Source organism: Pelodiscus sinensis, chromosome 2, assembly GCF_049634645.1.
Source record: "Pelodiscus sinensis isolate JC-2024 chromosome 2, ASM4963464v1, whole genome shotgun sequence".
In the NCBI taxonomy this organism is placed as follows: domain Eukaryota; kingdom Metazoa; phylum Chordata; order Testudines; family Trionychidae; genus Pelodiscus; species Pelodiscus sinensis.
In genome coordinates, this window is record NC_134712.1 from 146,267,213 (window position 1) to 146,292,271 (window position 25,059).

Here is a 25,059-nt window from a genome sequence, read left to right on the forward strand (position 1 = left end):
TCCCAAACCTCACTATGGCTTGTTAGAGATGTGGATCCAGGCTCTTGGATAATGGCCAAATCAATCCAGAACTTAAGAGTCAATGTAATAGGATCTATGAGAACTCCTCCTTCCTAAAAGCTATTCTGGTTGTTCTCTTTCAGTCAGAGATCTCCCTGTCTTCTGCACTTATTTGATTGAATTCAACTATCACAGGAAAGCTTCAAATGTAATAAGCTTGCCAAATGCAAGAAAGGTTGTTCTCTGGTTACTATTACTGGGGAACATACAAACTGCGCTGCTAAGAGGCCAGAACCCAAAAGGCGGTCTTATATTCCTATGGGATGTACACACTATGGTTTGCTCTTCAGAGATTCTAAAATCATAGTTAAAAGAGTGTGGGGGAAAACTACCTTGTCTTGAAAACTGTGCTTCCAGCATTGACCTGGCATTGAGCCAGGAAGTCTGGCAACCTGTTACTGAGATTGCTTTTGACTGGATGGTGATCCAGACGACTTATAAGCTATATCCAATAGGACAGAAAATGTTCCCCACTCACTCTAGAAAGGTTGCCCTTCACCTTGGTCAGAATTGCAGGATTACCACAGACACATAAACCCTTCAAATGGATAGCTGGAATTAGATCCCAAGCACTTCCAGGCTTTCTTAAGTTCAGCATATTGGTCTCTGTCTCCACTACCCCTCCACTTGCTAACTGGACTGTTTGAATACGTCTGTGACTTGACATCCACTTTGGATAGATAGTGTACCTGAACTGGAATAAAATGAAAATGTAATTCAGTACAGGCAGTAACAATGGTGGAAGCAAAATGCTTAGGCCCTAGCTATGCTAAAGCTTTTAACCTTTATATTGCCAAGAGAGTTATAACCAACACTGCTTGTAAAAGCTTACAATCTCTGCTTTCAATGGTATAAAGCATTAAACTTGCATACAATGTATATGCAGATATCAATCTCTACAGTAGTTTGATTATAGAAATTTATCGGCTCAAAGCTGAAACCCAAGACTGTAAGCTTGAGTGGCTTACTAGGTACAGAGCAAGGATCATTATAGGCTGTCAAATACAACAAGCTGGTTAGCTGCAGACTTAGCATCTTAGGGTATGTCTGCAGTGTGGTCTTCTACCTTTTTAAGCACAAGATCATTTTTTGAATGTAAGTGCAATCCAAGATCTACCTCAAACCCAAATACCCTTGCCCCACCTCCTTTGTGCTCCTTCTCCAAGGCTCCCACCCCTGCTCACTCTATACTCTCTCCCTCACCCTCCCTCACTTTCACCAGATGGGGGCAGAGGGTTGAGGTGCAGGCTCCGGTCTTGGATTAAGGGATCTGGAGTGTGAGATGGGCTCTGAGCTGAACCTGGGGCAGGCAGTTAGCGTGCCTGAGGGGGTTCTAGGTGCAGACTCTGGGATGGTGTTTGGATGTAGGGGTACTCAAGGCAACGGCAGGGGCTTGGGGTGCAAGAGGGGCTTCATGACTGGGGTAGGGTTTCAGGATGTGGGTACCAGCTGGGCACTGTTTTCCTCAGGTGGCTCCTGGGTGGTGGTGCAGTAGGGTTAAGGCAGGCTCACCCTGCATTGGCACTGCACCACTCCCAAAAGCAGCCCACAAACTCGCTCCATCCCATGTGCATTAAAATAAAATGTGGCAAAATCAAGCACCTAAATTAGTCTATAAAGTCAGAAGCTTGATTTCTCCTGTTAACTTTAACAGGAGAAATCAGCACACTGGATGGCTACGTCTAGACAGGCATGATTTTCCGCAAATGTTTTTAACGGAAAAGTTTTTCCATGAATAGCATTTGCAGAAAAGAGCGTCTAGATTGGCACGGACACTTTTCCACAAAAAGTGCTTTTGCGGAAAAGCATCCGTGCCAATCTAGATGTTCTGTTCCGAAAATGCTTTTAACGGAAAACTTTTCCGTTAAAAGCATTTCTGGAAAATCATGCCAATCTAGACGCAGCCTCACAGAAACATAGCTATAGGGCCTGTACGTGGTAATACTCAAGTGGCTAGACACTATAGCATTTTCAAGGCAAATTTAAGAATGCCTGAGAATTGGCCACTGTTTTTGGTTCAATGGTGCAAGTGCATTTGGTGTGTCCTAATTGTAACCTTACCTGGTGACTTCCATACTTGAAGATTTAGAAACTATTGGGTGAGTGAACAAGAAGCAATGGGCCTAAATTGCAGCAAGGGAGGTTTAGGTTGGACATTAACTATTCTAACAGTAAGTTTTTCCTAATCTTTGGAATAAATTGCCTAGAGAGGCTGTGGAATCTCCATCACTGGAGATCTTTAAGAGCAAGTTAAACACCTGTGGGCTAGATGGTGGCTGGTGTTGCAATGAGTGCAAGGTACACGAGGACCTTTCTAGGTCCATTCCAGTGCTATGATTAGGCATGGCTACAAGGACTTATTCAGGAATTTCCTTGCTTTCTGTCAATCTGATTTGCTGCATGAGAGGAAAAACTCTCAGAGTACTGTCTTGTATAGAGAAGGTGTGAGCACTGGGTGTGCACAAATCCTCCCTCCTCCAGCACTGTTGAGCGTTTTACTACCAAGGGCACCTTCCAACCCTGCTTCCTCGGGCGCTGCCGGCTCTATCTCGGACACCTAGTTACTTAGCTCCTGCGGCTCCGCTACCAAGTAGCAGGCCCGGCTCTGGCACCCTTGCAGCACGCTGCAGGCAGAGAGCGCCCCCCGCCTCACTCAGCCCGCATGAGCGGGATGGAGAGAGAAGGTGGAGGCGTCTCTGTAGCGTCCAAACTCTGCTGGAGCGCGAGGCGCCCCAACCCCCGCGCGTGCCCTGCCCCCCAGGCCCACAACGGAGAGAGCTGCTGGCCAGACGCTGCCTTTTGTCCACGCGCCAGTCCAGGGGAAGGGAGACGCAGTGCGCTCAGCCACCTCCCCCGTGTCACTCTCCCCGCCTCGCGCTCACCCTCCCCACCGCCACGCCCACTTGGCCTGGCGCCGAGCCGGTTGTATTTCTCCAGACTCTTGTTGTTGTTCAGAATGTCTGCAGCCGCCTGGGAGGCGGGGCTACGGGCCGGAGCGGCCAATCAGGAGGCGCCTGCGTGTCAGTTACATTATAAAGTGGCCGCAAGGGCGAGTGTGAATCGGAGAAGCGGCGGCGCGAGGCTGAGCCCGGGCGCGAGCGGGCAGCGCCATGGAGCTAACGGCCCCTCCGCGGCCAGGCTGGGTCTTTCTCTCGCTGGCGGCCGCGGCGCTGCTGCTCCCGGGGGCGGCGGGTGAGTAGCGGCCCCGGGGGCGGGGAGGCGGCTCCGCGGGTCCCCGCCGGCTCCTTTCAACAACATGGCGCAGGGGCCGGCCGGGCGGAGCCCGCGTCCCTTTGTTGGCCGAGTCCGGCGGCTCCGGGTGCGCGCGGAGCAAAGGCGCCGAGGCTGAGGAACAGCGGCCGGGCGGCGGCTGCCGGACCCCCCCCCCCCCCCCCTCCTCGCGCCCGGAACAGGGGGTGGAGCGGGGAGCGCAGCGGGTCCGGGAGCGAGGTGAAAAAGGCACCGAGCGCGCCCGCCCCCTTCCGGCTGTGGCACCCGCTGTCTGCGCCCCTGGTCCCGGGGCAGCACCACGAGCTCTGCGCCGCGCGTGGCCCTCGCCTCCGATCGTGTCCCAGCGCCGCCGCGCACGGCCGGCTGCCCCCAGCCGCTGGGGTCTGGTCGGACCCGGTTTTCTTCTTCTGCAGCCGGTTGGGCTGTGAGCGCGCTGGAAGTCGCCTGGCGCTAGCCGCTCTCGCGTTCCTCGTTCCCGCTAGTGATCTGGGGCTTGCGTGGCTGGACAGACCCTTTAACCCTGATACACAGAGACTTGCGCCAGTCCGGATAAAATGTCGTTCCTTAAAACTTCCGCTTGCAGTCCCAGGTGCCCGGTATTCGTAACCGAAATGGGGGAAATCCCAATATGTGCTGCAGGCTTATGGTCACAATGTAACTGTTCCAGTGTTCTTTACAAATGTAAGGGTGGTGGTGGTGGAGGGGAGAGAACTACATGTTGAATGTTCCAATTAGGTAAAGCGCAAAAAAACCCAAAACAAATCTCCCCCCCACCCCCCCAAAAAAACCACTTTTTTTTCTTGAGTCTCCTGAAGTAAGAAGCCACTCGCTCTAGTTGAGTTGGGCGCCAACTTGCAATATGCTGGTATTATGTACTCTGTGATTAAAAACTGGCCTGGATGATTGCTTAGATTAAATGCTGTTTAGGTTGTAAATCTGCATTGTATTTAAGCACCTTATTGTTATACCCACTAGTATACAAAATACACATTTATAAATAAGGGCAGCATATTAGAATGTTGAGTTAGTTCTTTCTACCCCAGCAAAATCCTGCAGTTAATCTGATGTCAAAACATATAGGTTGAAGTGTGTTGCGGGAGTTGTTTGTGACTTTGGGCAACTAAGAACAGTAACACAACTGTACCTTCAGTTCTCCAAATAACGCAGGATATGTTTGGTGGTAGGACTTAGTAATATGTCCTAATACATTAATAAAGGAGATGAGCTTTTGTGAGTAAAAACCCACTTCATCAGACGAGTTGGAATTCTGTAAATTCCACTTAAATGGGATTTTTACCCACAAAAGCTCATAACCTAATAAATTTGTTGATCTCTATGGTGCCAGAGGACTGCTCATCCTTTATTAATGTTAAACCAAACATCTATAAACCTGCTTAGTTACATAATCTTTGGGTATGCACATCTGTAATGCATCAAATTATCATAAACACAGAGGAATATTATTGTGTATGTTATTGCTTACTCTTTTGCCCAAAAGATAAAGCAAAATAAATACAGAATGTATGCAATATTAGAAGTAACTTTTGTTTCAATTTAAGAAATAAGTGTAACTTGGGAAACTGCAATACTTTTCTCTTGCAGTCAGTGTTAGATGATATGTGACTTTGAGACCTGGTATAGATAAAGGTTTTTTTTTTTTTTTGGAGGGGGATGGGTTAAGATGAGGCAGAATACATACATTCATATTTAATACATCTCTGATCTCTCATTAGAGAATCTTGGTAATCCGATAAATATTTGCTTAGTGAGGAGGGGAGAGACATCCTTTGCATGGGGAAGCAGAATAAGATTGTCTGAAATTTTCAAATTATTTTAAATCTTTTCAAGACACCTTGCTATTTCCTTAAAGGAAATCAGAAACTTTTAACAGAACTAAAGGTGTCTCTTTAAAGTTTAACTTTCTTCTACTTCACAAAAACGCAGAGGAAAACAACAGTTTTACACGTGAGCTACCTCGTTAAAATAATGCAATATGAGGTATTGTTTTCTCTGGTACAAACGCTGTCTTGGGAATAGTTAAGTGTGAACTGTGAAGTTGGATGACCCATTTCTTGGCATCTATACTACAGAAACAATGTTTCTTTCTCTTAAGTTGGAACCCTCTGAGTGTCTTAATTTTAAATTTTATCAAATTATAGTAATAGCTCATAAACAAATTCAGTACTGTCTCAATTCTGTATTGCTTCTTTAGGGAAAATGCATTTTCAGTGGAAGTTTGCCAGAGAAAGGAGTATAAAATGTCCCATTCTGAAAGTTGTCCTATATATGATATACCTAGGATTGTCAATTTAGTCATTTTATGACATTGAGTAAGTAATTTTTTGTAACTTATAAATACCTTTATTGCAGAATGGAGTGTGGTGCATCTTGGAGCTGTGCAAAAATCTAGTCGGGCACTGCTTTGTGTCTGAGCCCTCCTGTGGTATCCAACTTCCTTTTGTGCCTTTTTCCAACTGCCATTCTTTGCTGTACACCAGTGTTCCTGGTAAGCTGAGTGCTTGTGTGGCCACTCAGGAGAGAGATGAATACCATCAAGTTGATTAGTGGAGTGCCCGTAGCTAGGTGTTTTTCTACTGGTGGTGCATATTTGCATATGCTTCAGCGCACATAAACATTTATTCTGCACATAGATGCAGAAGCTTAGAGGGAACACTGGTGCACTCCAGCATCTGCAGAGAGACAGATTGGATCCCTCATTTTTCTCTTAAGTTCTATCAAGTTTGTGATGACATCATGCATGGCAATGCAGTTAATCGTGAAGTTACTGGCCGAGGAAGATTCATAGTCATCTGCCATTCTTTGTGATATGAACAGCAGCAACTGAGCACTGCTTCTAGAAATTGTGGAGCAATTGCATAGGGTAGACTTGCTTTTGGGCTAGAGAAACCAGCACTTATTGGTGGGTTCACGTTGTCATGCATGTGTGAGATGAAGAGCTATAGAATTTTAGGATGCATAAAATAACCTTCCCAGAGCTGTATGCTGAGCTGGTCTCTTAATTGTGGCACAATCTCACCAGAGTGAGTTGCCTTCTCAGTAAAGAAACGTGGCAGTTGCTTTCTGGAAGCTGGTGATTCCAGACTGCTACCAGTCAGTTGCAAATCAATTTGGAGTGGGGAAGTCTGCCGTTGTGCTGTTACTGCGAGTGTACAGGGCAATAAATCACATTCTACTACGGATGACCATGATTCTGGGAAATGTGCATGAAATAATGGCTGGCTTTGCAAAGGAGTGCTTCTGGAATTGTGGCAGAGTGATAGATGGCACATGCTTCAACGTTAATGTCCAATTTTGCAAAAGACTACATCAGTAGGATTGGGAACTTCATGGTGTTGCAGGTGTTTGTGGATCACCCAGGCTTTTCATAGACCAAGTGGGGTGGTCTGAAAAGAGGCATGATGTGTGCATTTTCAGGAACTCGGTCCTCGCTTGCAGCTTCCTGAACAGGACACTTTTCCCGGACAAGATTATAGTGGGTGTGTGGAAATGCCTGGGAGACCTGACTTATCCCTCTCCTCCCTGACACAGGGCACCTGGACAATAGTAATGAGTGTTTTTAACAGGCTGAGCATGTGCCATGTGGTAGTCAAACATGCCTTTGGCAGTTAGATGCCTCCACCATGACTTCAGTGACAGGCTAGACCTTCTTGGGGAATAATATTCCCATGGTCCTAGCCATGTGTTACACTTTGAATAACCTGTGTCAATCTAAGGGTGAAATGTCTGCTCAGGAGTGAAGTGTCTGCTAAGGCAGAGCACTTAGCTGCAGAGTTTGAGCAGTCAGAGATTAGAATATCAGAGGGCTACTGTTACATCCCTACCTCAAAGCCTCCTTGATGTTAAGCAACTAGTCAACTTCCTGATAAGCCCTAGGCTACATTTAAACTGCAGAGCTGCAGTGGGGTCCCTTAATGACTAATCATGTAGTGGATATAAATTGTATCTACTGCAAGATTAGTCAATTACCTGCTTAACATCCTTATTTTGGGGAAGCATTTTGACAATGAGGGGCACTAACATATATGTTTTGAAATTGCTTTCCTCATACATCCATGCAAAAATTTCGGCCTACCTGTCCTTGCAAGAAAATGCTTTAAAAGTCTGTACCTTGGACCAGTGATTGCTGTGTGAATTTGTGGAATGCAAAATAAACACTGTACTGTTACAAAACTTTGCCTTTATTGATCAAGAAAATACAGTGAAACACTCCGTTGCTGGTAAGGAGAGGCTTGGAAAAGGTAAAGCGTCACAACTGTGTGTAGGTCTAGCTATCACTGTCAGTGTTGAGAGAATGGGAAACTGAGGAGTCCCACAAAGTCAAAAGGTTGCTTGACAAGAAATTGTGCATGTGCAGCAGTGGAGGAAGACCCTCTCACTCTAAAACATTATTGATGACTTGAGCATCTGTCTGCTCCTCCATTACTTTTATTGTCTGAATTGTCTCCCTAACAAATGCTTGATTGTTTTTGTTTTTTTAGATTCCCAGCATTCCTTCATTCCCTTTCCTCTATAGCACTGTAGCACCTCCTTCAACATATTTTCTTTGTATCTTAGCCTCTTATCTACCAGAGACTTTAGCCTGGGGTGTGTATGTACCTCAAGGTCCTGGCTGCCATGGACAATGCACAAAGAGGGATTGTTCAAGTCTAGCACATAGTTGAAACATTTTGCTTACAAGCATCCTTTGCAACATAACCCATTGCTTTCTCAATGACTCTTATCAGGCACATCTCTGCAAGCACCTGAAGTATGGTGAGGCTTTTTCATTTGCAGGTGCAGAGGTGGGTGCATACAGACAAGAGAAATGGTCTTTTAGGGAACTCCTAACACTTCTTTCTCTCCCCTCCCCCACTGCCAAGCATCGTTCTGGCAGACACCTCCTTGCTGAGTGTAAGCAAGAAAACCAGGGTACAACTACTCCATGCTTTCATTCTGCACCATAAGCAGTTTACCATGTGCCACTTTGATCCCTGTACAAGTGATTGCAGAATGACACTGGACAGTGTTCTGTAATGCGGGGAAGGGAGAAGGAATAAAGCTGCACTGCTGTAGCAGAGGATTAACAGGTACTTCCTGGAAAGTTTCCTGGACATCTCTTCAGAAGATTACATTGAGATCCATCAACACCTTGCTTGGACATACTGATTAGGTACACTGGGGAACATCCAGTTTACAGAGAAACCGCCTGCATACACTTCTGCACTCCAGTCACTTACACTGTATCTAATCTCCTCTTCAGGGAGCAGGAAGCAGCAACTGATGGGACTGGCGATGCACCTGAGGAGTGAAGAACCATTCCTGGCTGCCTGCTGTGCTGGGTGACTCTGCTAGGAACTCCACATCCTCATCTAGCTCAACCTCAGAGTTGGGCCTCTCCTGTCTCCATGCCCTGGAAAATATCCACAGGGCTCTTAGCATTGGAGGTGGGGTCACCACCACGGATCATGTCCAGCTCCTTATAGAAGTGGCAGGTCTTAAACTGTTACTGTGGTGCTGCATCTGCTTCCCTTGCCTTACGCTTCTCCTCTCAGCTCCTTTATCTTCACTCTGCATTGCAGCATGTCCTGATCATAGCTCTTTTTGCACTAGCCTTAAGAAATTTGCCCATAGATATCCCAATATCTATGGGTCAGTCACAGTTGGCACAGAATAGACTCCACTCCTTATATACTGATATGATCCAACAGCTCCACGGTGGTCCAAGCAGCAGAGTATTCGGTGTGATAGCTAGTCATGGTTACATACAGGGAAAATGGCATGAGACCTCTCCATGCTGAACCAGCAAGCAGACAGAGGACTTTAAAATTACAAGGCTTGAGGGGGTGAGGAGGAGGAGGGTGGATTATTTACCTCCCTGCAGGGCAGTAGAGTTTGAAACTGCTGATGAATGGCAGCATGGGGATTATGGGATACTTTCTGGAGTCCAATAAAAGCAAAAAAAGCCAGGTGTAGAGTTGACATGTGGATGTTTGACTATTAAGGGAGAGGGGGAGAAAAAGGTCTCTTGTGGGGTGAAGTGGGTTTTTGTCACCAAAACTGGGTGTTTTTTTGACAGTTGTAGCATGTAAACTCTTGCTGTTTTGTAGCCAAAAAGCAGTTTTAGGTGACAAATCTGGGTAGTCTAGTATTGCTCTTAATGTTTGTACGATATATTGGAAGAGGTCACTGGTACTGAACACTTCCTTTTAAAATACCTAATATTTTCCTTTCTTGAATATGGATATGTGAAAAATGGCTGTTATGATGGGCCAGGAAGATAACATTGTTTTGATGGTGCATGTGGGACAGAGGCCTCTGGAAGACTTAAGTGCACTGGTGGAGCAGGGGGAGGTACGTGCAGGGAATGGATTTTGAAAATCTTATGGCGGAAGAAATGTGCTTCTTTGTATCAGACTATAGAAATGAGTTTGAAGATACAGAAAATATTTTACATTGCTGTAGAGAGCCTGTCAGTGTACTTTACATAAATGGGGAAATATGAATTAGAAATAACAGATAATGATAGCTAGTTCACTTCTCTGCCAGCATACCTTCTGGTTAGTGAATTTTCTATTCTAGCAGCAAAATGTTTTGAGCAATTTGGGATTCAGCTACTTGGGGAGAATATTTTAATATCCGATAATAGAGCTAACACTTAAAGCTTTAAATACCCCACCCTGGTCCCAGCTTTCAGTTTGAATGTTTTAAATTAATTATTCCATTAGTCCTAGCTTGAGTGATTACACATGTCTATTCCACTATAGGCGCATGTGTGCTCTAGTGCACAGTTGTCAGAAGATTTTTCCCTTTAGTGGTACATGACTGGGTACCCACTTGCCTGTGCATGGTGTGAAAGGTATAAAGGGTGTAGGTGCTTCCTATGACCCTTTGGTTCTTCCTTCTGCCAGTGATAGCTTTTGGAGCCCATTATTGCCTATGTATGTCCCTTATCTATCTCATTATAGGTATTGTAGCTACTACCCATTGGTGTAGAGTAGTTCAGCTTAGCTTAGTGGGGTTTTTGTGTTTAAAAGATTTGACAATGCCTCCTGGGTACCAGTTTTGGTGATGCCGTTATGCTTCATTCTCTGGGATTCAGTCTCAACCACTTGTGACAAGCCAGTACCAGTTAATGAGACTCATCCTAGCGGCTTTTACATGCTTGGGGGGAGCCTCACGTTAAGGACAGGTGCAGTTAACTGTAAAAGATTAAGTCCTACTCCAAAAAACAGGGCAGCTAAACTGAAGTAGAATTAGAATCATGCTCCATCCTCTGGGAGAATAGCTACTCTGGCTATGGAGCATCTTTAAGTCTGTCAGCAGGTCTTTCAGATATGACTATTCCAAGACGAATGGATTTTGTCCAGGCCAAAGAGGAGGTACTACATGTCTCTAAGGAATCCATACCAGTCACTTCAAGATCATGGGCTCTGAGTACTCTGAGCTGTGCTTAGAAAGGAGGTATTCTCTAGAACAAGCCTCAATACTGACTCCCAAGCCCAGTTCAGACTAGCTGAGACCAGGAACTTTGGGAGTCACTTGACTGTTACCACCTGTCAGCTGACGGTCAGGGCAGTATGTGTGTGTATGTTTCTGAGAAAAGGTTTAACGTCCGTGCCTTTACTGCTAGGACCTGGGTCCCATCGCAGAGGGTGGCCAGCAGGCCGACAGACGCCCCGTTATATAGGAAGAGCTTATTACACCTTAGATTTTAGTTGCTAGAACACAGGGGTTCCTTCGCAGAGGGCAGCCTTGGGGAAAGGCTGAAAGGTGCCCCAGTGGATTGTGCCACCTGGGTGTGACACAAATCCAAACGCCCAAGCTCTCCTTATATCTGTCCCTTTATGACCGGCTGAAGTTCTTTTAAATTGTGCTTGGTTCTGTTACAGCAACTGAAGGAGTCAGGTTAAAGCTTAAACAGTTACTATTTTATTGTTACAGGGTAAACTTAGTTGTTAAATGCTACTGCTGTGTTACAGATAACACAGCCACTACAAAGGACAGGACAGAAATTACACTAATAAGTCACTTACAGGTACCATGAAACCCTTTTGGTTCTCTGAGCTCTTATTAAATGCATGCAAAATAGACACATAGCAGGTATATATTCTCACCCCTGCGTTCCAGACTTGGCATGGCCAGCGTCTTTCTCTCAATCCCTCGAGAAGAAGTAGGGCGAGGTTGGGCGTCCCACAGACCTCGGGAGACAATACCTGCCAGCAGGTATAGATGATTGGAGCTCAAATGGGGTGGGCCGCTGAACCTCTTTTATACCCCTTGGGTCATGTAGGCTTCTTCCTGTTCTTAAGTGGCCAATTAGGAAAAATGGCTTTGAATGCCAAGTTTCCCACGAAGGGTGTAAAGCATAATTTACACCTGGGAAAATGCAGACAATGGGCACCTCTGGTATGCGATGGGCGAAGATTCCTCTCCTGAGACAGTGCAGGCGTGTCAATTACTGGTACTAGCCATCAGGGCGACGGGAGGCCCCGGGTCATCAGCTAGCCCATTTACTGTCTGGTTTCTGTTTATGGTAGAGTCAGGGACAGGCAGCACACCTGTGTTCCCAGGGCATCAAAGGCTGACTGCCTTTCTCTTGCTCTCTGGGGGGGGGGAAACAAGATGGGGTTTGTGGAAAAACAAGATGGGGTTTGTGTCTGGCTACACCACCTCAGTTCCTGGTGCCACAAAACAATTTCCCTATGCTCTTTGCCCCTGAGGTGTTAGCAGCTCCGAGGACATGTCTACACTGAGAGATAGGAAACTGACCATATTAGATTCGACTATCACCCAATTTTTTGCAGTCAAATGTCCATGTCCTCACTGTGGAGAAGAACTGAATGTAGTTCGAAGTAGTGAATTCCCATCAGGGAGCTTGCCGTTGACACTCGGAGCAAGGCCCTGGGGGTAACTTTGCATTCTGTGCTTATGGTGTCCTCTGGGTCCAAAACTCGACAGTGAGTGGTTAGCGGCTCATGTTGCCAATATCCCATAAGGCGTTCATCTAGTGATCTATCCCCCTCTGTGTGAGATTGGGGAGGAAGTATGCTCGTGCCTTTTTGGTGCTCTGGTTGCCCACACAGATGCCATAGCAGCGCAAGCATGGAGCCTGGTTCACAGGAAAGCATTGTTATGTTCATGTGTGTCACTTGAACAGCATACACTTGTTGCTCCACCAGGAAGAAGACAAAGCTCAGCATGGTGGAGGAGCTGCTCAAGTTAGGCCTGGCGCTCATGCTAGCATACCCACCAGTTAATCATCTGCAGTGCAGATCTGGTGCTGTAAGAAGCTCAAACTGCTGAGACCACATTGTGATGCACACATGCTGCAGTGTACTGCTCTCTCACAAATGAGCTCTCAATGCCATCCTACAATTCCTGAGCCTTTTTGAGCTCAGCAAGAGAGCAGTAGAGGCACAAGATCTGGCCAAAATAGGAAGCTGCAGGAGTCTTCCCAGAAGCCAGTAGTATTGACTTTCTGGCAACACTGTCTATACTACCATAAATTTGACACTGCAAGGTTGAGAATAGCATTATTTTTCTTGTGAAAAGCTGGAGTACTGAAATCGACTTCTGCAGTCCTTAATGTCAATGCGAGAGGCTTGGTAGCATGGACACTTGTATTACAAAATGGATCATATGTGGCTAATCTCAGTGTAATATCCTAGTGTAAACTAGGCCTGAGTTATTGACTCTCTTGGTACTCCCTTTCCCTGAAAGTCAAGATACTCACCTAGCACCAGCACCAAAAGTACAGGTAGCTTCACCTCTGCACCATATAGTACTATGGGACTTTCAGTTGGCATACTGATTAAAATAGTGCTGCTGGGGGAAAGCCACAGAACTTGCTTGTTGCTGTCCCCTTCTCCAGAGTCTGAGCTTGCTTCTCTGTTATAGATGAGGACAATTCATCCAGAGTCTGAAAGACTGGATTCTTCAGATTAAAAATAAGAATATCCATACAGGATTTAAAAAAAAATCTTTCTAGCCCAATATCCTGTCTTTTGACAGTGGCCAATGCCAGGTATTCCAGAGAATATGAACAGAACAGGTAATCACATCAAGTGTTCAATATCCCCTGTTGCCTGTTCCCAGCTTCTGGCAAACAGGCTTGGGGAACCATCTCTGCCCATCCTAGCTATCAACTATGAACATATGTTTCCCTTTTGATCCTGGTATATTCAAATTCTGAAGTGTGTTCTTGTATACCCTTGGTCTGCTCACATTTGGAGGCTTGGGTCAGATCAGTGGCCCTTTCTAGAAGCTGCTGGGGGAGGGGAAGTTTTCTATATCACTCAAGGGAAGGGATGGGCGAAAGGGCCTCTCCAGGTTGGATCCAGCTCACCAAGTGGGTTGATCCAGCCTGCAGAGGCCCTGCCACTCACCGGCCACCAGGACAATCAGGGCTTACGGTTGGGAAAGCACACGGAGCTTAAAGTCAACTGCCAGTGCCAGAGGGCAGGGAGTGAGTGACTTGGCGTGCTCCCCCTCCTTCAGGCCTTGATTGACCCTAAGGGGGTGGGGAAGTGTGATGACGCATTGGGGTTCCCCTGCCTCCTGCACCCCCGTAGCGGCACGAACAGACTCCACCAGCCCGTAGAATAGAGGGAGTTTATTGCTTCTCCGGAATACAGCAGAGCACAGATGTCAGCTGGTTACAGGAACTGGGGCTAAGAGGCCTCAGAACCCCCCCCCCCTTGAGATGGGGGTGGCTGGACTTTTCAGTCCCAGCCCCTCTCCCCTGCTTTCCAGACCAAAAACTAACTCACTCTCTTCCAGCCCTGCCCCCCCGGCCAGGGCAGCATTCCACCTTCTTTTGTTTCTCTCCTTGGGGGGTAGCTGGTCAGACAGGTTGAGACCCTCTTTGCATAATGTCTCACTCCCTGTCCTTCTGGGCTGTGGTACCGGCAGCAGCCAGTGGGAGTTTCCACAGAGCCAGCATAGAAAGCAGCCCAATACCCCCCACTACGTCACAAGAAGCGCAAAGTCTTCTCCAACCGCCAGGGGCATGAGTGCCTAGAGCGAACTGTCATCTGTTCAGAACAGCTGGCAGTTCTCTCTGAGGGAGGGCAGGGGCAAAGACTGTGTGTACTTCCTCATCCCCAGACTAATCAGGGTCTGTGGGTGGCGTAGCAAGGTAGAGTTCTTGCCCTTCCCCTTTTCCCTGAGGCCCCACCCCTTCTGGAGTATCCTGGGGCCACTTGAAGCATTTCAGAAGTGGCGGCCAGGCAAAAAACCATTGCCCATCTTGATCAATATAATCCCCACATTCTTCCATACTGGCTCCCTCTGCTGGTTAACATCAGTACAATAAAAAGCTCACCCTCGAGTAGAGGGCCATCCCCTTCAGTGATGGGAGTCCTCTCACAAGCTACCCTGAAAAGAGCTGAAATAGGATCAGCCCCAAGAGTTGTGGGTGGCATCTTGTCCTTTCCTGATAAGGCTGTCATGGCAGAGCCTGTTTCCTCATCACTGAATGACACTCACCAAAGCCTACTAGGAGTTGCAGACACGGCTTTGGCTCTGGACATCAATCCTCAACACAGGTCCAGGAAAAGCTCGCTCAAAACTTGTGGACACTTGGCAATATCAGTGGTTTCATCAAGGAGAGCTCTGCCTATTTAAAGTATTTTAGTCTACTAAGGCTTTATGGCGACTCCATCATCCGTGCTGCCTACTGCAAAAAGAGCAGAAAGGTATTATATTGCCTCTTAGCAGCTGAAAGGTTTAAAAAATTAACAGGCCCTCTCTGGGCTTCCTGGTCAATCTGTAGTTAATGAAAGGGACGTGCATTGACACCAAAAAACAAAAGGAGGCTAAGAAATGAGACCCCTTTAGAAGAAGCTTTAGTCAGTAAGCAGTTACTAGCTCACAATATGGAGCGAAGTGCTGTGAAAGCCTTACAGTTTTACCTTGTGGTATGGAATTTGGATATTTAAGGCCAAGTTTTCAGACCAGACGAGACACAACTTTCAGGGGATCGTGAAAGAGGGTAAGTTGGTTTGTAGAACTGCTCTGAAGGCTGATCTAGATGCAATTGACTCTGCAGCTTGCTGCATGGCCTATTCCTTTTCTTATGCAACAGTCTTCATGTTTGCAGTTCTGACCTTCCTACAAAGTTCAATAATCCAAGGCATCTCCTAAACCAGACAATCATCAATGTTTCTGGGGAAGAATGATCTGTGCAGACTCAGAGCAAGTCTCAGAATACATTACTATGGTGGCAAATGGCTCCTTCCATCCTTATTAGATGCATCCATTTTTGGAGTTTGTACCTCAAACCCAGGACCTGTCAATGAGGGAAGAGTAAGACCTCCACCATCACTACCTGCTTCTGCAACTGCCAGTATATTAAGGCAGGCTGCATCCTCCAAGTGCTCATTTGAGTGGTTTGGTCAAGGATAGAGTACCAGTTTCAGAATACCTTTCACTTAATTTTAAGAAAAGTGCCATCTTTCCCTTCCTTGAGAAATTTTTAAAAACCAAATAGCCTATCTTATTTCCTTCTGTAGTTGGGCTTATATCACTGGATGTGTGGGATTCTAAGCAGTGTCCCCTCTTAAGATTTTTCCATCCATGAGCAGAATGAGTTCTGTCTTTGCACCAATATTGAGTGCGCTTGTTTGTATGTGTGCCACAGTGACACCCAGCAGTTACTAACATATCTTATATGTTTAAATGTTATGGAAGAGAATACTAAAACAAGAAATAATTAACAAGGTGCATGCATGATTGTAAATGTTTATTTAATATGAAATTAAACTACAAAAAATTCAGTAGCCATTTGGCATTGTACATGTATCTGTTCCTTTGAGGCATAAAATTGTCCATTTTCTTGACCTAGCAAATAATGTTTTATTATTATTGACACAAAATGAAATAGTTACAGTTTATGCTTGAAATGAAAGTCTCTTGTCTTGACACACGGGGGAGGGGAGGAGAGAAAAATCTTGCATCTTTATGTATGCAAAAGTGCCATAGTCTTTTGTTGTGACCTGTGAAACATATAAAACTAAACAAGTACTGTTTCGACACAAATTACTTCGTTTGTTTTCTTTATTTAGGAGACTGCAAGTCACAATTACTGGAAAGAAACCCATAGCCATTAATTGACACTGCCAGGCTAGATGATGGGGCAGTTGCTTGGTGCATGATACTTTTCTTTTTTTTAAACATTTCTTCCAGTGTTCATATTGGGTGTGTTTACACTACAGAGAAGATTGAAACTGCCACTGTCAATCTTCAGGATTCGAATTAGCAGGTCTAGCAAAAACACTAATTTGAACTGATAGAGGTACTCTGGTCAATGTCGGTAGTCCTGCTTCCATGAGGAGTAAGGGAAGTTAGAGCGAGTGTTCTCCCTTCAATTTCCTGCAGCATGGACAGTGCCAAAAGTTGAGTTAAGGTACTTCAACTTCAGCTAAGCAATTAACATAGCTGAAGTTGCATATCTTAATTCGACCTTATCCGGTATTGCAGATATACTCAGTGTCAAGGTTGATTTCTCCACCACCTGAAGTGTGAAAGTTGATCCTCATTAGCATATCCAGGTGATCGTCTTTGTCTTGTTTTTTAATTTAGTTTTGCTATTATTCATAAGACTGAAGTCATGCTCACCATCAGCACTGGAAGCTTGAAATGTTGCACATAGCCACTAGTTGTGAAACTACACTGTATTGTTCTGCATTCTGTAGTGTAGTCACAATTTCCTGGAAACTTATCATCTTTGCTTCATGTTTCTCTGCAATTATGGATTTGTAATCATAGTACTGGTTCACAATGAATTCCTTTTCCTTCTCCATGGTCTTTTGGGCAGATGACTTCACTTGACTAAGGTCCAACATTTTTCTGTATTTGTCAACTAGCTTGCTAATGTATTTGGTGCCAAATTCGTACCTGACTTGATGTCATGAAAGTGAGGTAAAGACAAAAGCTGCCCATTCATTTAGTTCATTCTCTGGAAGTCTGTTCTCTACTGTGTGATCATCTAAATATGAAACTTAGAATAGGTTCAGTGCTTAAATGTTCATCTGTGCTTGATGCAATTAGATCTTTCACACTGTGCCAAGAGATTGCCATCTCATCTTGTGGATCTGGGCCCTTGCTAACTGTACAGCTTCAATTGTTAAAGAGCTCTTCTGAAAGCATTAGTCAGTTCTGCTAATTCATGTAATACATCATTAAATAGTTAAAATGATATGGTAATTAGTGTCAGAGCTTATTCAGACAGTACTTTGCTATTGGGTCATTATTTTGTCAGATTTCCTGTTAAAATATTTGAGTAATTGAGACCCATCTTAAAGTGCTTTTGGCAAAATGTCTAGATAACTACATTATCATTTAAACCTCTAAATGAAGTAGCCTTATTTTCTGTAATACTTCCTATTTCCTGATTGTCCTCTTTGGACTGAGGATTTGCAGAAGACTGTATAAATAGTTTTGAAAAGTGTCTGTTGTCTTCATCATTGGCACTTGGTTCCATGTATCAGCTAAACCCAAATCTTCTTGATAGGCCACAAAGTGTTTTTCTGTTAAATGTGGAATGCACTGTTTGAGTTCTATGGCAACACCATTGTTTTCCTCAAGCATAACTGAAGCACCATCTGAAGTGAACATCACCATTTTCGTTATGTCCATCTTATTTAAAGTAAGTCTTTCATAGTAGCTATAATAACTTGTGCATTACAAGCAAATAATAATACCACCAAATAGTCTTCTGTACTGTGCATGTTGCATCTCTGAACTTAAAGTAAATTACAGGCAGTCCCCGGGTTACGTACAAGATAGGGACTGTAGGTTTGTTCTTAAGTTGAATCTGTATGTAAGTCGGAACTGGTACATATTGTAGAGGAAACTCTAGCCAAACATTTCTCCAGAGCTCAGTTTTATTCTTCCACACCTCACTTCCCTCAGTCCTTTATTCTCAAGCTGAGGTGTCTGCTGAGAAAAGCCGCTCCACGTCTCCCTGGTCTGCTGCGGGGGGGGGGGGGGGGCGCTAGCTTCGCATCTCCCTGGTCTGCTGGGGGGGGGGGGGAGCAGCTAGTGCAGGGTTGCCTCACCCTGTTAGTAAGTAGGGATCCGATGTAAGTCGCATCCATGTAACCCGGGGACTGCCTGTATAAAGCAACTTGGTAACAGGAATATTTGCTTTCATCCATAAAATTCACCTGCCTTCCTGACATGATTTTTGGCATGGACAACACTGACTCAAACTCAAAAGCATAGCGCAAACTATGCCAGTTCAGTGGTACATGTTGACACTGCAATGTGGTCACTTACATTTTGCACAGAGTTCATGGAGTTGCTCATTTGTATTGCAAGCGAACATTATCTGAGAGAATTCTTATTTCTTCTGGCTTCAAATCTTGTCTTTCCTTCAGCTCCAGTCTCTTCTGTTTCTCATTAGTGGTTTTGAATAGCATATTTTGCAAGTCAAATCCCAGTGGATGAGAATTTCTGCTTTAAGCATATGTATAGCAGACTGACTTTTTTGCTTGATAAATGCCTCTTCATGTAGTCCAACTTCCATCCACCTTCCTATTTCTTGCTTGTAGAGAAAGTGCTGGATTTTCTAGCTTGAGTACAAACTTTGCAGATCAAGCCCCCATCAGCACTGTAGTAGAATGTCCCTGATTTGTACCCAAATCATGCCTTTAGATTAAGATTTTCATCTATTTTATTCATCCGTTCTCCTTTGAACATGGGGTAGCATTTCTTCCTAGGATTTGCTCCTGTGTGTGAGAATGCTGTTTGCCTTAGTTCGTGCATGACTATTAAAAGGAGCAGAAGGTCATATAATATTATGTATCCTGCTTTTAAGAAAAAAATCATAGAAAAATCATGAGGGGGTGGGTTGGGGGGGGGGGTGTGTGTGTGGTTTTTATTAAAAAGGTGCTTGGTAGACTGGAGTCCTGCTGTGATAACAATTTGTGTTGCAGGAAATAATTAGTAGTATATCACACAAACTCCAGCCTTAAAACAAGGAAATAAGTAATTGATGTGTTAGTCTTGCCACCGATGGCAAATGGAGTACAAAACTCTCAGGAAGATTTAATAAAAATGTTGAAAGTGTATACAAAGCAAAATTGACTCCAAAATGATCAGTCTGAGGCCGTGACACTCAGAACTGCTTAAGAATAATTACTATCTGCTATGGTGGCTTCTCCAAATTTGTACATGCATCAGGATCGCTCATTCCCGATACTTTCAACTCACCTAGCAACCTATCCAACCACAACCATAGGACAGATTTCTCTGCTGGACTGTTGTGAGGACTCTCATTCTGCCCCACCACCCCCACAAATGATTCAGTTCTGTGGAAATCTGGAAGCCTATTTTTCTCTGCCTCTGCCAAAAGGAATAAGGAAGGCTTATATGTGGACCCCTAGTAACGGTTGTAACAAGACTCTTGATTTCTACATTGACTGTTTCCACAAACATGCTTGAGCTGACCTTGTCAGCATACAACTTCAGGCATGTGGAACGCAATGCTATACACAGCCTAAAAAGCAATTCTAACATCGTAATAAAAGAGGCTGACAAAGTGGGCACTGTAGTGGTCATGAACAGAACAGATTATGAACAGGAGGCTACCAGACAACTCCCCAACACCAAATTGTACAAGCTTCTTTCCTGTGATCCCACTAAAGAATAGCTGCTCATGGGGCTCCCTGATGCTGCTCAGGACCAAACTTACACTAACACTCCTCCCCTTCCCCCAAAAATTCCTGATTGGGAATTTTCTATCTGGTACCCAAGATACACAGACCTGGAAATCCCAGACAACCCATCTCAAGCATTGGCACACTTAGGCTATGTCTACGCTACAGAGTGTTTTTTTTTTTCTGAAAAACAGCCATTGTTCCAAAAACTTCACTTATGTCCACACTGCAATCTCATTCTTTTGGGGGCAGGGGGGAGAAATTGAAAGAATGGGGTAAACTTCTTTCTATGAGGAAACCTTTTTCTGAAAACTCTTTTGGAAAAAGGCGTGTGTGGATGGGGAAGAGGGAGCTCTTTTTTGAAAAGAGGCAAAAGCACAGGTGTCCTGGTGGCCACTCCGTCCATATTAATCGCAGTTTAAATGCAAGAGCATCCACACTGAATGGATGCTAAATTTACTTTGGTAGTGTGTATGCTTTCTTTCGGAAGAAGGGGTGTTTTTGTGTTTAGGGGTTGTGGGATTTTTTTTGGGAAGATCTCTTCCGGAAAAGCTTCTTCCGAAAGAAGCCTGCAGTCTAGATGCAGCCTTAAAACTGGATTATCTGGCTATTTTGACTTTCCTCAGACCCTATGCTACCAGCACTCTTATCTACCTTCGAGACACCACTGACTTCCTGAAGAAACTACAAAACATCAGTAATTTATCTGAAAATCGTATCCTGGCCATCATGGATATAGAAGCTCTTCCCACCAGCATTCCACATGAAGATGGATTACTGGCTATCAGGCACGTCATCCCCGACGACAGCACTGCAAACTTGATTACAGAGCTTTGCATCTTTGTCCTCACCCAGAACAGCTTACAAATCAGCAGGACAGTCAGGTGCACCTGGATGGCACCACAATATGCCAACATCTTTAGGGCTGTCCTTGAACAATGTTTCTTTAGCTTTCCCTCCAACGACACCTACTCTGCTTACACTACATCAATGATATCTTCATCATATGGACCCACAGGAAAGAAACCCTTGAATTTCACAGGGATTTCAGTAACTTCCACCCTGCCATCAACCTCAGCCTGGATCAGTCCACAGCAGAAATCCACTTCCTTGACACTACGGTACTATTAAATGATGGACAGATTTCCTCTACCACTCTATACTGGCAACCTACCGAATGCTACACTTAACTTCATGCCTCTAGCTTCCATTCCAGACGTGTTTCCCAATCTATTGTATACAGCCAAGCTGTAAGATACAACTATATTTGCTCCAATCCCATAGACAGGGACAAACATCTATAGGATCTATATAGAGCATTCTTAAAACTAAAATACCCACCTGGAGAAGTGGAAAAAACAGATCAACAGAGCCAAAAAAGTATCTAGACATGAACTACTTCAAGACAGACCCAGAAGAGAACAGAATTCCACTTATCACCTACAGTCCACAACTTAAACTCCTCCAATGCATTATCAACAATCTACAACCTATCCTGGAAAACGACTCCTCACTCTTGAGGCCTGGGGGATGGAGTGGGGCAGGGGGCCTATTTCTCACTTACAGACAACCCCCAGCCTCAAACAAATTGTTTCAAGTAGCTGCGCAACACACCTCCATCATAATCATCCAGGAACCCACCCCTGCCGTTAGCCCCAGTGCCAACTCTGCACGCACACCTATACCAGCAGTTTCATCACTGGACCCAATACATCAGCCACCAAATCAAAGGAACATTTAACTGCACATCCATTAATGTGATCTATGCCACCAGTGCCAAACTGGACAATCTCTATGGGAAAACTAATGGACACATCAGATATCTGAAAAGGCAACATACAAACCTGTGGGAGAACACAATCTTCCTGGACACTCATTAATGGATCTCCAAGTTGCCATTTTGTTTCAGACCAATTCCACAAACCAAATACACAGGGAGGGATTGGAACTAACTTCATTCACAAGTTTAATTCTTATGCTGATGGCTTGCACACTATTTTTCACCTTTTTTTTTAATGACTTAACCAATGAAGGCGCTAATGGTGTTTTTTTTTTTTTCAGACTCCTGTAACTACTTGTACCATCTACTCACTCTCTCCTTCCTCCCTCCCTCCCCCATCTCCCCAATAAGGTTATTTAGTCTTGGATCTGGAATTATTATATTCCGGGTATCTGAAGTGGGTTTTGCCCATGAAAGCTCATAATACCATCTACATGTTTCCTTAGTCTTTAAGGTACTGCTAGGCTGTTTGTTTTTGTTTTTTTTTCCCCTGTTAGATTAACTCGCCTACCCCTTAGTTTACTATCTAGCTTCAATCTGGATTTTATCCACTGTGGCCCGGGAAGACACTATCCAATGAATGCTTCCCAAAATAAAGTACTATAAATTGTATATGAATTGTGTGTGGGACCTCCCTGGTCATCATCCTCAGGACCTGAGTGGTCCTGAACCAGTAAGTTTCCTAGATGAGGGGTGGTCAGGGCTCCTCTGGGGTGTGGGCATCCCTGGAGACTTGGGCTTCCCTTCCTGCTGCTGGCCTCATGCTGGGGTTGCCAGGGTCAGACTCCTTGAGCTGGGATTTCCCTCTGGCTCCTGCCACCCCCATTAGATTCCTCCCAGCTGTTGCTGGACCTGCTGCCACTGGGGTTCTGGGCCAGGGCTTCCTTCTGGCCAGTGCTGGCCTTGTTCAGGGCCAGGGATTCCCCTCTTCAGCTGCCACCTGGGTTCCTGTCTGTGTTTGACGATTCCTCTCACCTGGGGCTCCCCGGCCTTGGGTTCCCCAGAGCTGGACTCCCCACCCACCATAGGAGCAGGTCCTCCCAGCTTAACTGGGGCTTTGAGGCTCCCACGGGACTCCCAGCTGACTCACTTCAGGGCTCTCTTATCCAGCAGCATGTGTGATGCTTCTGGACCATGGATGTTGCTGGACCAGAGGGTCCTTGATTTGGGAGGTTCAACCTGTGGTAGTATGTTAACCCATGTGGCCCTGCCCTAGGAACAGCTGGGCAGCTCCCCTGCAGCCCTGAAATCTGCTCCAGCTCTAGGCCCAGCAGAGCATAGCTTGGCTCAGCCCCACCTCACCGAACTCCCTCACCAAACCACTACTTTCCACTGGTAAGATGGTGAATGAAGGGCCAAACCAGATTAAGAGCAAATTTAGGATGAACTTCAGCTACTTCTATAACAGACGTTCTGTAGAAAATCCCTCTTTTTAAAAACAAACCTTACTTCAGCTGCAAATCCTGAGGTGGCTTCTATTCAGCTGTGTGGCAAATTTAGGGTACACCATATTCTTGAAGTTTTGAAAACTTCTGACCATTTCATATTGATGACTTGCTTTTCCTGGTGAATATGCTGAATTTAAATGTTCATACCGCTTAAACAAGTAGTTAACTCTGGTCAATTTGACCCAGGGAGTATTTTATCACTTGTGCACACATAAGGCACCACAATTTTCCTTTAATGTTTTATAAAGTATAGTAACTTGAGACATATGTAATATTTGAACTATTTACGGATATACTTGCAAAATATCAAATCCACTTTCTGATGCTATACTTTCCCTGAGTTGCGAATGATCAGTTTACCTACATAAAACTGTCAGTTTCTGCTTATACCTAAGGCTTCGTCTTCACTGCAAGTTCTTCTTTTGTGCAAGAACCTTGTGTCTGTCCCGGAGAGGCATAAGGATCTTGTGCAAAAACCCTGTTTTGAGCCAAAAAAAAACCCACCCAGCCCCACTGTTGCTTTTTGCGCAAAAAGAAATGACAAACTATGCTAATGAGAGCACAACTTGTGCTAATGAATCCCTCATTAGCACACTTTCTGCTGGAAGAACTTGCAGTGAAAATGTAGCCCAAGGCTACTTGGCTATATTGCCTCTGAATATACTGCCTAACATAGTGGTGCCCACTAGGCCATTTCTGTGCGCCTGCCAAGTGATTGGGGCCGGCCCCGCTCCCAGACGTGTGGCGCGCCTGGGCAGAGCCAGCCCCTGGAAGCATTGGCAGCGCTGGCCCCAGGCATGCAGCACATGGTCAGCACTAGCCCCAGGTGCGTGGTGGTTAGGTAGCCCCACCCCCGGGTGCATGGTGCAAGGTCTGTGCTGGCCCAGGTGCGTGGCATGGGTGGTACCAGCCCCGGCTGAGCGGCGCGAGGGCTGCCCCGGGCTTGCAGCGTATGGATGGCACCGGCCCGGGGTGCATGGCACAGGAGCTGGCTCCAGGCACACAGCGCATGGGTGGTGGTGGCCCTGGGCGTGCAGGACATGGGCAGCCCCACCCCTGGGTGTGCAGCACAGTTGCGGCACCAGCTCTGGGCACACGGTGCATGGGTGGTGCCAGCTCTGGGCACGCGGCGCATGGGTGGCGCCCCCCTCCCCAGGGCGCATGCCCGCCCCCACAACTGGGTGCCTGGCAGCCCCAAAAGGTTGGGGACCACTGGCCTAAAGTATGGGAATTTCTTCATAAGAACTGCAGGCTCATATGTCAAGGGAGCAATAGTAGTTCCTGCTGTTCTTCCATCTACTTGATGTGAATATAAAAAGAAATGGGACATGTTCAATTGGGCTAAGTTTTCAGCAATGTGGGCCAGATCCTTATCAAGTGTAAACCATAGAAATGTGTGGAAGTACATGCATCACTTAAGGACTTGGCCTCATGCCTACTATATAGCCCGTCAGAATCTCTGCAGATACCAATAGAACTTTTTTTTTAAACTCTGCAACTTCAACTTCACTACTGTCTTGATGGATTGGCTGACTGTCAATCAGCCATCTCATTCCTTTCAAGCAGTTACACTTGTAGAATACAAAATTCTCTAAGGGAAAAGAGAATAAAGATGTTTGCCAAACAAGACCCTTTCAACAGAGCAACAGCCTGACCGTTTTTTTTTTTTGTTTTTTTTTAAGCATTTCCTCAGACTTCAATAGAACAGTTAGGTACTAACTCCAGGGTAGAGACTGAAACCAGTCAATATCTGAGAGTAAATGGAAAATGAATAAATATAATTCTCTCTGCCACCCCTAACCTATGGAATCTGTAGACAAACTTGCTATAGTCTTGTAAAATGTGAAGGATGGTTAGAATCTTAGTACATGAGCAGACT

At 45.3% G+C, this 25,059-nt stretch overlaps 1 protein-coding gene across 3 annotated transcripts in view; it reads left to right on the forward strand.

Annotated features, from left to right (window-relative positions):
* The first annotated feature begins 3,081 nt into the window (after positions 1-3,081).
* The window catches only part of TGFBR1 (transforming growth factor beta receptor 1), a 74,606-nt gene continuing 52,628 nt past the window's right edge, over positions 3,082-25,059 (forward strand). The window contains exon 1 of one of the 3 annotated variants that reach the window (XM_075921584.1): positions 3,082-3,252. In XM_075921584.1, the coding sequence (XP_075777699.1) occupies positions 3,171-3,252 (82 nt within the window). In that variant the 5' untranslated portion in view covers positions 3,082-3,170. Of the gene's footprint in view, positions 3,253-5,503; positions 5,622-25,059 lie in introns of those variants that run through there. The other 2 variants (XM_014581783.3, XM_014581784.2) reach the window with 2 other exon arrangements.